Genomic DNA, 12,853 nt, shown 5'->3' with positions numbered 1-12,853 from the left:
GACATATACCCAGATATGGGATTGCTGGATCATATGGTAGTTCTAGGTATAATTTTGTGAGTAACCTCCATTACTGTCCATAATGACTATAACAATTGACATTCCCACCAACAGTGCACAATGGTTCTCTTTTCTCCACATCCTTGTCAACACTTGTCATCTCTGGTCTTTTTTTTTTTTTTTTTTTTTTTCATCTCTGGTCTTTTTAATAACTACCAACATAGCAGACGTGAAGTAGTATCTCATTGTAATTTTAATTTGTTTTTATACAATAATTAGTGACCAGTGAACATTTTTCATACACCCATTCGATTTATGTCTTCTTTGGAAAAATGCCTATTCATGTTCTTTGACTAATTTTTCACTGGAGGGATCCCTGGGTGGCTCAGCGGTTTAGCACCTGCCTTTGGCCCAGGGCATGATCTTGGAGACCCGGGATCGAATCCCACATCGGGCTCCCGGTGCATGGAGCCTGCTTCTCCCTCTGCCTATGTCTCTGCCTCCCTCTCTCTCTCTCTCTCTCTCTCTCTGTGACTATCGTAAATAAAAAAAAATAATAATAATAATAAAAATAATTTTTCACTGGATTATTTGTTTTTTACTGCTATTTAGTTATAGGAATACCTTACATATTTTTAATATTAACTTCTTAAATATAGAATTTGCAAATACTGCCTTTCATTTCATAGGGTAAATCAACCTTACAAGTTATGTTAATGGGATTAATTAAGCAGAAAAGTAAAGGCCATAACTAGAAGAAAATTATGAAAAAAGAAAAAAATTCACTGACAAAGGCTGTAGATCAATTACTTATAAAGCTGGGATAAAGGTTAAGACAAAAGTAGTAGAATCAATTATATCTAAATATTAGTTAAGATATTTTTAAAAAGACATAAAATATGACAGATAAAATACAGAGAACAAATTGATGGTTGCCAGAGGGTTGGAGATGGAGAGATGGACAAAATGGGTGAAAGGGATTGGGAGATACAGGGTATCAGTTGCAGATTAAATGAATCACGAGAATAAAATGTGTCACATAGGGAATATAGTCAATATTATAATAGCATGGTGACAGATGGTAACTATACTTGTGGTAAGTCTAGTATAATGTATAAATTTGAATCACTATGTTGTACATCTGAAACTAATGTAACATTGTGTGTCAACTACACTCAAAAAAATATGACATCCAATCCATAAAATGTAGAGTGAGGAAAAATATAGTGCTTCCAGAATCTGTTTGAATTTAAATGACCATCAACTTAATATAGACTGCTATATACTTAGGATGTTACATATGAGCCTCATGGTAATCCCAAAACGAAAACCTATAATAGATATATACACAAAGGAGAAAAGAGAATCCAAGAATAATACTAGAGAAAATAATACTAGAGAAATAAAGACTTATTTCAAACTCAAAGACATATAGACTGCAAGTGAAGAAATGGGGAAAAAATTCCCTGAAAATAGAAAGAAAAAAGATTAAAAAGCTTGAGCGCAAATACTTACATTAGACAAAACAGACTCTAACACAAAATAGACTGTAATAGGAGACAAAGAAGGGCACTACATAATGATAAAGGAATCAGTCCAACTAGAAGATAGAACAATTATAAAGATCTATAAACCCAACATGGGAGCACTTAAATATATAAAGCAAATATTAGTAAACATAAGGGGAGAAACTGACAGTAATACAATAATAAGTAACTTTAACAGCCCCACTTAGATCAATGCATAAGTCAACCAGAGAGAAAAATCAAGAAAATTGGCTTTGAATGACACATTACACCAGATTGATTTAACATACTTACAGAACATTTCACCTAAAAAAAAAACAAAATCTCACATTCCTTCCAAGTATACATGGAATATTCTCCAATACAGATTACATGTTGGGCCACAAAAATCAGTCTCAATATATTTAATATTGAAATTGTATCAAGAATTTTTTCCAACCACAATTGTATGAAATTATCGATTGAAGGGAAGAAAACCTGAAAAATACAGATGTGTGGGCACTAAGCAATATGGTGCTAAAAACCAAACGGCTAAAAAGAAATCAAAAAAGAAAATTAAAGATAAATGAAGATGGAAGCACAGTTCAAAATCTTTAAGATGCAGAAAAAGAGTTTTAAGAGGAAAGTTTATAGTAATATAGGCCTATCTCAAGAAAAACAAAAAATCTCAATCTAACAAACTAGGGGGAGAAATAAAGAACAAAGCCCAAAGTCAGGGCAAGGAAGAAAATAACAAAGATCAGAACAGAAATAAATAGAGACAAAAACAAAAGAAAACAGAAAAAAATAATCTAAAAACTGGTTCTTTGAAAAGAAACAAATTGATAAACATTTAAACAGACTTTACATGAAAAAGAGAGGACTCAAATTAGTAAAAAGACATGAAAGAAGAAAAGTTACATTTGACATCACAGAAATATAGAGGATTATGAGAAAGCTATGAAATACTGTATGTCAACAAATCAGGCAAGCTAGAAGAAATGTACTAGAAACATACAGTCTTCTAATACTGAATCAGGAAGAAATAGAAAGTGTGAATAGAATAATTACTAATAACAAAATTGTATAGGCAATCAAAAAGCTCCCAAATATAAGTCCAGGACCAGACAGCTTCACAGATTAACTCCACCAAACATTTAGAGAAGTATGTGTATCTATTCTCCTCAAACCATTCCAAAAAACAGAAAAGGAAGGGATGCTACCAAATTCATTCCACGAGGTCAACACTACCTTGCTACCAAAACTAGACAAAGACACTATTAAAAAAAAAAAAGAAAATTACAGGTCATAATCTCTAATGAACATAGGAGCAAATATACTCAACAAAATCTTAGTAAGCTAAATTTAGTAATACATTAAAAGGATCATTCACCATAATCCAGTGGTATTTATTCCAGGGATACAAGGATGTTTCAATATCCACAAATCAATCAATGTGACAAAGTACATTAACATAATGAAGGATAAAAATCATAAAATCATCTTAATAGATTCAGAAACAGCATCTGATAAAATTCAATATTCATTCATGATAAAAACTCTTCAGTGGATTTAGAGAGAACATATCTCAACATAATAAATACCATATATGACATATATGACAGCTAACCTCATACTCAATAGTAAAAAGCTGAAAAATTTCCCAAGTTCAAGAAAAGACAAAGATGTCTATTCTGACCACTTTTATTCAGCATAGTACTCAAAGTCCTAGCCATAGTCCTCAGACAAGAAAAAGAAATAAAAGATATTCAAATTGGTAAGTAAGTAATAAAACTTTCACTATTTGCAAAGGGCATGATACTATATATAAAAAAACATAAAGACTTTACAAAAAAAATCCTATTAGAGCTAATAAATGAATTCAGCAAAGTTACAGGGTATAAGATTAACATACAAGAAATCAGGTGCACTTTTATATACTAACAACAAAGTAGCAAAAAGAGGAATCAAGGCAATAATTTCATTTATAATTGCTTCCCAAAAAATATCTGAAAGTAAGTTTAACCAAGAAGATGAAGGGCCTGTATTCTGCAAACTGTAAGACACTGATGAAAAAAATTGATGACACAAACAAATGGAAAGATACACTATGCTCACAGATTAGAAGAATATTGTTAAATTATCAATACTACCCAAAGGAAGACAGGGACTTCAGATTCAATGTAGTCCCTGTCAAAATACCAGCGGTATTTTTCACAGAAGTAAAATAATCCTAAAGTTTATTTGGAATCAAATATCCTAAATAGCTTAAGCATGCTTGAGAAAAAAACTGGAGGTACCACAAGCTCAGATTTTAAACTATGCTACGAAACTATAGCAATCAGAACAGTATGGCACTTGCACACAAATAAACACACAGATCAATGGAACAGAATAGAGAATCCAGAAATAAATCCATGCTTATATGGTCAACTAGTTTCTGACAAAGAAGGCAAGAATATGCAATAGGGAAAAGACAGTCTCTTCAATAAGTGGTGTTGGGAAAACTGGACAGCTACATTCAAAGGAATGAAACTAGATCACTTTATTACACCAGACAAAGAATAAATTCCAAACAGATTGGAGATCTAAATATTAGGCCTGAAACCATAAAATTCCTAAGAGAAGACAGAGGTAATAATCTCTTGGAGAGTGAATTTAGGAATATTTTTCTGGACCTGTCTCCTCAGGCAAGAGAAACAAGAGCATAAATAACTACTAAGACTTGTCAAACTAAAAAGCTTCTGCACAGCAAAAGAACCCACCAACAAAATTAAAAGGTGATCTAGTGATGAGAAAAAAAAATATTCACGCAACATATATTTGATAAGAGGCTAATGTTCAAAATATTTTTAAAAACTTAACACCAACCCCCCCCCCGATAATCCAATTAAAAATGGAAAGATGAGCTGAACAAATATGTTTCCAAAAAAGATACACAGATGGCCAACACACAAGTGAAAAGATGCTCAATATCACTAATCATCAGGGAAATCAAAAAACCACAATCAGGTATCACCTCATATCAGTTAGAATGGCTAATATCAAAAAGACCAGAAATAACAAGTGTTGGCAATGATATGGAAAAACAGAAACTTTTATCTATTATTGGTAGGAATGCAAATTGGTAGAGTCACTATAGAAAATAGTATGGAGATTCCTCAAAAAATTGAAAGTAGAAATAGTATACAACCCAGTAATTTCACTGAGTATTTACATGAAGAAAACAAACAAACAAAAAAACTAATTTGTAGATATATGTACCCCTATGTTTATTCTAGCATTATTTATAATAGCTAACATATAGAAGTAACACAAGTGTCCACTGATAGATGAGTGGATAAAGATGATGTGAACACACATACACAATGGAATATTAGCAAAGAAAAAAGGAATGTTCTTGCCATTATGACTATATGGATGTACTTAGAGGGTATTTTACAGAGTGAAATAAGTTAGACAGAAAAAGAAATATTATACGATTTTACTTATAGGTATTATCTAAAAGAAAGAAAAAGAGAAAGAAAGGATGGAAAAAAGAAGGAAGGAAGGAAGGAAGGAAGGAAGGAAGGAAGGAAGGAAGGAAGGAAGGAAGGAAGGAAGGCATAAAAATGGAGAACTAGGGATCCCTGGGTGGCGCAGCAGTTTAGCGCCTGCCTTTGGCCCAGGGCGCGATCCTGGAGACTCGGGATCGAATCCCACGTCGGGCTCCCGGTGCATGGAGCCTGCCTGCTTCTCCCTTTGCCTGTGTCTCTGCCTCTCTCTCTCTCTCTCTCTGATGTGACTACCATAAATAAATAAAAATTAAAAAAAAAATAGAGAACTAGCAGATATCAGAGGGGAGGGGTGTAGGAGATGGGTAAAATGGGTGAAGGAACAAGTTATACATTTCCAGTTATAAGGTAAATAAATCACACACATGAAAAGTACAGCATAGGGAACAAATTCATTAATAGTATAATACTTTGTATAGTGACATATGGTAACTACACTTATGGTGAGCATTTTAAAGTAAATATAACAGTTATCATTATATTGTACACCAAAAACTAAAATAGTACTCTATGTCAACTGTATTTCAAAAAACTGGAAAGTAAAAATAAATGTCAAACACACAACACACTTTTAAGGGCAGTAGGAGAAGAATCATTATTTTATAAACTGTCAATGTCATGCTTCACAGAAAACAGTACCTGTACAAACTCTATACTTCACTATTTGGGCTAAAAAATAAATAAATAAAAATGTTCCAAAGGAGAGATGACTGCAGGCACAGCAAAGAAATGAGGTAGAAGGTGTTATGAAAATGTCCTTTGTGAACTACTGGTTCCCTCATATTTTTTCCAAACTGGCTCATTTACAAAGACTTGACATGAGCATTGGGCTAAAGTGAAGACTAATAATACCAGACCATGGAAGCAGAAATGCACTCTGAATGCACATGAAATCAGGAGTGACCCAAAATAATCCTAGAAGATAATGTGAATAGATCAAAAAAGGAAAACAAAACAAAACGACAGTCAGGGAAGAATGAGTTCCAAACAAATTCTCAGACTAGCTTTTGAGCTCCCTACATAAAGTCAGTTCTGCTGTAACACTTGTTTTAAACAGTCAATTTGTTCCAACATCATTTTGGCATAGCAACGATTTTGTGTTTGCCTAAATGTGATTTCATCTACAAACCATTCGAGAAACACATGCCAACAGCAGAAAACTGCACCTAGTCTGAAGAGAGTTGTGTAGAAATACACAACACACAAACATACCACCAGCAGCTCAGTGTGTATTATGAGCCTCACTCTTCCTTTTTTTTTTTTTTTAAGATTTTATTTATTTATTCATGAGAGACAGAGAGAGAGAGAGAGGCAGAGAAACAGGCAGAGAGAGAGGCAGGCTCTTCACAGGAGTCTGATGCAGGACTCAATCTCAGACCCCGGGATCACAACCTGAGCCAAAGGCAGCCACCCAACCGCTGAGCCACCCAGACATCCCAAGCCACACTCTTTCTTGCCACCACTTCAAAATAACTCATCGCTGCAATGCTTCCAATTCCACACCACAAGCAAACTTCAGGTCTTTTTTAAAAATGTAAAATGTTATGCTGATTGTACAATATATATGTGTGTGTGTGTCTGTGTGTGTGTGTGTAAAATCATTTAACATGTAAAAGTATGCTTCCATTTTTTATAAGGTTCCATTTTTGGTGTGTATACCACTGACCAAGTTTTTGAGGGCTGTGTTCATATCTCTATTTTCTCCATAAACCCTACAATGTTTGATACATCATTTTGCCTACCAGGTAACCATATGACCAGAGCATATGGCAATGTTATATTAGAACTGACTATACTGAAAACTGGCAGTTCTAATGTGACATAAATCATTCAAGAAAAATTCACTCACTCATATTTATGCAGTACTTATATAAGAACACAGTAGTTACGTAACAATTTCATTTAGCCAATATAATCAATGACTAGCCAATGTGATTTTGATACAAAAATTATCTATAGTGAAAGCATGGGGCTTTATTATTTTTACCTAGAGATGTCTCTTTTTGATAACGACAAATGCGATTTTTTTTTTTAAGGCCTGCTTTTTTCGACATACCTTTAAGGTGTTTTAATTGTTTCATATATGGTCAAGTTGAGACTTTTAAGAACTTCACTTTTGCTTGTAATAAAAGTTTATAAGTTTTTCCAAAAAGTCAAACTGCAAGCACCTATAAAACTATAAAGCATCTTTATAAACAATAAAAATGTATAAAAAAATAAAACCACAGATTAAACCATTGACCTCTAAATCTGAATTTCATAATGCTAAACAAAATACCAGCAACTAAAATTTAAATGGTTTAATTTCTATTTCATTTATTAGAATTTAAAAGTAAAAAAATGGCTATTTATCATAGTCATTTCAGATGACACTAATATTTTTATATACTAATAGTATTAGATATTAGTATCACATTAAGTACAATTGTATGAATAAGAAAATGAAAAATAAGATACGAATCGACTTAAATGCTTTTGATAAACAGCATTCCTCATTTAAAAAAATATTTAAAGCAAATCATTGTTCAAATCAATCTTACACTTAATTTAAAAATAATAGAAATTCACTGCTACAGGTAGGAGCATATTTCAGAGTAGCAATTATAATCTCATTCAACAAGTCCTAAAATATACAAGTGATCATGCAAACATAATAGCAATTATTAGTAGAAATTAACTATTTTTCAAAAATATTCACTTAAAAAGTAAAAGCAGAAGAGAACTAACTGAAAAATATTTATAAGTGTGCCTTATAAATAGTGGCTAAATTGGTTAAGCGGCTGACTTTGGTTCAGGTCATGATCTCAGGGTCCTGGAATCAAGCCCAGCCTCAGGCTCCCAGCTCAGCCAGGGGAAGGGGGCTTCTGCTTGTCTCTCTGCCCTACACCCTGCTCATGTGTGTTCTCTTTCTATCTCAAATAAATAAATAAAATCTTTAAAAAAATAAATTTATACAATGAGTAAGTTTCCTAAATGCCTGCCTGCTTTCAGATACCAAAGCAATGGATTATTTAGTAGATAAGAAAATCATTAACCAAACTATTAACAATCATAACCAAAGAAAAACAAATAATAGTTAGCTTGGAATATGACTTTAAATAGACAAACTATACATCCTTACGGAAATTCAAGTAAAATACCTAATTAAACAGAGACAAAACAAAAATATCTTGTTATTGAACAGGAACAAATTGTTTTTATATTTCCCAAAATAATACTGCAGTAGGACTGAGGATTTAAATAAATCCAGTGAAATTATAGAGAAGGTCAACCAGAATAGTTAACAAACATAGTCAACAATATTCTATAAGAATTAATGACAAAGGATTTATATTATCAATTTAAGTTTAAAAGTTGCAAAATTGTTGACCAGTTTATAGAAAGATAAATATAATGGACAAATACTGAATATATAAAACTAGTACTAATCAATGTATACAGAAAGCAAAACAATCAAAAATAGATTTTATACATTAAATTAGCAAATAATTTTAAATGTTTAAGATTGAATACAGGTGATGTTGCAATAAGACCTTCCCTCTTCTATTCTGCTAGTGGAGTATTTTATTATTTTATGACAGTGACCAAAATCAAGTACCGCAGCTTGGGTGACTAAAACTACAGAAATCTTTTTTTTCTCAAAATTTGAGAGATGAGAAATCTTAAATTAAGGTTTTACTTTAGCAAGATTCGTTTCTTCTAAGGCCTCTCTCCTTACCTTATAAAAAGGCCTTCTTTTCTCTACATCTTCACATGGTCTTCCCTGTGTCTGTGTCCTTATTTCTTTTTCTCATGAAGACACCAATCATATTGGATTAGGATTTCATTTTATCTTACATACCTCTTTAGAGGCCCTGTCTCCAAATACAGTCACATTGTGAGGTACTTGGGGGTAGACTTCAACACATGATTTGGGAGATGGAGGCACAATTCAACCCATAAAGTTATCAGAGTAAACATTATGTTGACCAAGGAAGACCTTTCAAGACTATTAAAATAGGGGACAGAGACCAGAGTTCGGGGTGAACTCAACTCCACTGAAACTAAGGACTGAAGAGTTTTAAGACCTGAGGGGAGGTAGGAAGATCTTAAGCCATCTGGGTTCACTAACTGGCTTTACCAAAAAAAATATTTATCTTCCCTTATCTTCAAGACAGGAGATAAGGGTCCCATTTGTTTTGATGATTACATTTTAAAGCTATGGTTCTCAAATGTTTGAAAAAGACACTCCCACATAATACTGGCAAGAGGAAAAAGATTAACATCTCAAAGGACAGAGAAAGAATGGACAGTTACAAGTTTTCTAAAGTAAATGCTCTAAGAAAAGGAAATTTAAAGGCCTGGAGTTGTGAAGAAGGCTGCCTGAAGTTTAATCAACCTGAGTTGAGGGAAATGTTTAATCTGAGGGAAATGTTAGCCATCTTGGTGGGGGGAGGGGAGTGGCAGGAGTGTTCCTTTTCTCTAACCTTTCTTGTAAACATCTTAGCTCTTATCTTGAACAATTCATTTTGTTTTGGGGGGGATGCTATTCCAAGAGGAAAAAAAACAAACAAACAAACACATGCATATAAAGAATTATGTGCTTTCAGTATTATTTATAATAGTAAATTGTAAACTTTGTATTCTTCCAAAAGATACAAATAATTGATTCTGATATGTATTTGGCAAAACATATGATCTCGTTACTACCAACAGGGTCTACTAAAATTTTATCGTATAAAAAACGCATATGATTTACTTTTACAGAAAAAAAAAACCAACTTGTATTGGTATGATCTGCAAAATATTTTCCACGTATGTATATATATACATGCACGTGTATGCACACACAACAGAGTCAGTGGTCAGATTTGAAGAAACCTCACTGCAAATATTTACGGTAGGCATCTGTTATAGAAATATGGGATTTTTATATTTATTTTTATACATATCTAATTTTAAAATGTAACATAAGTAGGTCAAGAACGAGTAGAAATAACATGATACGTAGATAAATCCAGCTTACTTTGAAGAGCTGGTAGATGGAAAAGTTCACTGACATTAGTGAAGGGGAGAATTTGTGACCACAGAATATGCCTTTTTAGCGTAAGGATTATTTTAGGCTGATCATTTTTTTCAAAAAACAGCAAAGGAAAAAGTCCTGAAAACTGGGTAAAAGTTACCCTTTTGTAAGAGAAATGTATAATAAAAACCTCCATTTGTAAGGGTACACTCCTGTGCCACGGAGAGAAAGAGGACTAAACGTTGGGCCGGCGGGATCAAGGGGGATCCGGAGGCACCAACAAAATGCTGGCAGACCGCCCCCCCCCCACCTTGTTGCCCCTGCCTCAGAACTTTCCAGCACTAGCAGACCGCCCCAGGGGAGACCCGATCTATGCAGGAAACCTGAACCTACTTTACCTGGACCCCATATAAGGGCACCTGCAGTTATTGCCCCAGGCTGATTCCACCAGTGATACGGCTAATACCTATCACCCTGCACAGACACCCAAGCCCTGCCCCTGCCCCCTTACAGAGCCCCTTGCCCCCCTTGCCCTCGACTTCCCCCCCTCGCCCTCCCCTGCAGGCCTCAGAACCTGGCCCGAGAGCGCGTCCCATTAAAAGCCTGTTCCAACCAACTTTTGCTTGGCCTATTTCACTCCACTATGGATCCGATTAAACCTGACATTTGGTGCCGAAACCCAAAACCCGGGAGGAGATGGAGGCCCCGCTGGTGGGGAGCCTCTCTCCTCTCCCACCGGGGCCTCACCTGAGCCCAGCACCTGGCAACGCGGCAAGTCCCCGAGTCCCTGCCCGAAGCCGCGGCCGCGCCAGGGCAACCCCACCGAGCCACGGGCCCCTGGGGGCCGGGAGCCGTCCTCATCCTCACGGCGACCTCCGTCTCTGTCCGCGACCCCGAGCTGCAAACGGGGTCGCCTGTTTTCAGTCTCTGGGTTACCGGGCGGGAATCATGGGAGCTGCCCAATCCCAATTTGACCCCGAAACTCCGTGGGGTTGTCTCCTGGCCAATTTTGAAACTCCGGGGCTCTCACAGGATCTCAGAAAATGCCGTCTTACCGGATTCTCCTGGACCTGGACAATCTCTGCAGACGCCAGGGCAAGAGGACCGAGCCCCCCACGCGCAGGCTTCCTGGGACCTCCTCCCTTCCTCCCTCCCTTCCGCCTATTCCCTCAGCTCCGAAAGCCCCCAAATCCTCCCCCCTTCCCCTCCCTCGGGGTCCCCTGAGCCCTCGGCCCCGTCCACCTACTCAGGGGACACCAGCCCTCCCCCCTCCCTCTCTCTGGAACCCCCTGACCCCTCTCCTCCTCCTGCCCCCCAACCACACACTCCTTTGCCCTTTCTGACCCCCAGCCTTCACCCCCTACCTCCCCTCCGAGCTCCACACGCACAAGATCCCACAAGGTCTCCTCCTCCCCTGACCTGGCCCCTGCGAGAGGTGGCGGAGCTGAAGGGGTTCGGGGCCACGCTCCTTTCTTGCTCCAGGACTTTTCCCAAATTAAGCAGCTGGGCTCTTACTCCGCTAACCTGGGAAACTACATCAAGGAATTCCAATATTTGGCGCAGGCATAGGACTTGGCTTGGCATGAATTGCATGTTGTCCACACCACAACCCTTACACCCGGGGAGACACACCACAACCCTGCGGCCCGAGAGCCAGTAGGCCGGGGCCGCTGTCCGGCCCTGGATCCGGCCGGGATTATCAGGCGGGCCAGGAGGGCTGGGGGCGCCACGGCGGCATGGCCACTGTCTCATCGCTGGAACTCCTGCTCCCTCTAACAAGGCCGTCCACTATGATAAACTCCAGGAAGTCGTGGAGAACCCAGATGAAAACCCTGCGGTTTTCCTTAATAGGCTCACTGAGGCTTTAACCCAGGACACTCGCCTGGACCCTGCCTTCCTAGCAGGGGCTACTGCCTTGGCAACCCATTTTATCTCTCAGTCCTCCCCCAACATCTGTAAAAATGAAAGAAGGCGGAGGAGGGTCCTTAAATTCCCATTCCCAACCTGGTGAAAATGGCATTTAAGGTCTTTAACACCCGAGATGAAGCCGCTGAACTTAAGAGACAGGCTAGACTCCAGCAGAAGGTCCAACTCCAGACTCGAGCTTTGGTGGCAGCCCCGTGGCTGGCAGGCTCCGGGAGCCCACAGAAAGGGGGAACCAACCGCACCCCGCCTGGGGCTTGCTTCAAATGCAGCACCGAGGGACACTGGGCCTGTCAATGTCCCAATCCCCAGGAGCCAACGTAGCCATGCCCTCAACCTCGAATGACGGGCCGCTGGAAATCCGCCTGCCCTGGCCTCAGAGGATCCTTGGTGCCTCCACATGGAGGAAACCCTGAGCTGGTAAGTCCAACCTTCCAACTACTCAGATTGGATGATGACTGATGGGGCCCAGACTCGGACACCCCTCCTAACCCAGGCCGAGCCCAGAGTCCTGCTCCAGGTAGTAGGTAAGTCCATCTCTTTCCTGTTGGACACAGGGGCGAACTACTCTATTTTGCCTTCCTACTCAGGTGCCAGTTTCCCCTCTCCAGTAGCAGTGGTGGGAATTGATGGTACCTGCCCTATTCCACGGACTACCCCACTCCTCTCTTGCAGCCTGGATGGGTTCCCCTTCTCACATTCCTTCCTTATAATTCCTTCCTGCCCAGCTCCTCTCCTCAGCCAGGATATCCTACACAAACTCAAGGCCACCATTCATCTTTCTCCCTCACCCACTGTTTCTACTCCCCTCCTCTTCATTGAAAATCCTAACATCTATCAACTTCTCCAAACTGCCCTAAGTAGCCAAG

General features: G+C 38.2%; 1 protein-coding gene across 1 annotated transcript in view; it reads right to left on the bottom strand.

The window, feature by feature from the left end:
• LOC140609364 (fructose-bisphosphate aldolase A-like) overlaps positions 1-11,813 on the bottom strand; it is a 96,757-nt gene extending 84,944 nt beyond the window's left edge. The window contains 2 exon segments of the mRNA XM_072784725.1: positions 10,822-11,060; positions 11,481-11,813. Of these exon segments, the coding sequence (XP_072640826.1) occupies positions 10,822-11,060; positions 11,481-11,813 (572 nt within the window).
• Between the last annotated feature and the right edge of the window lie 1,040 nt (positions 11,814-12,853).

Source organism: Canis lupus, chromosome 18 (assembly GCF_048164855.1).
Source record: "Canis lupus baileyi chromosome 18, mCanLup2.hap1, whole genome shotgun sequence".
NCBI classification, from domain to species: domain Eukaryota; kingdom Metazoa; phylum Chordata; class Mammalia; order Carnivora; family Canidae; genus Canis; species Canis lupus.
Note: the sequence above shows the minus strand (reverse complement) of the source record. Positions and strands in the feature narration are given on the sequence as shown.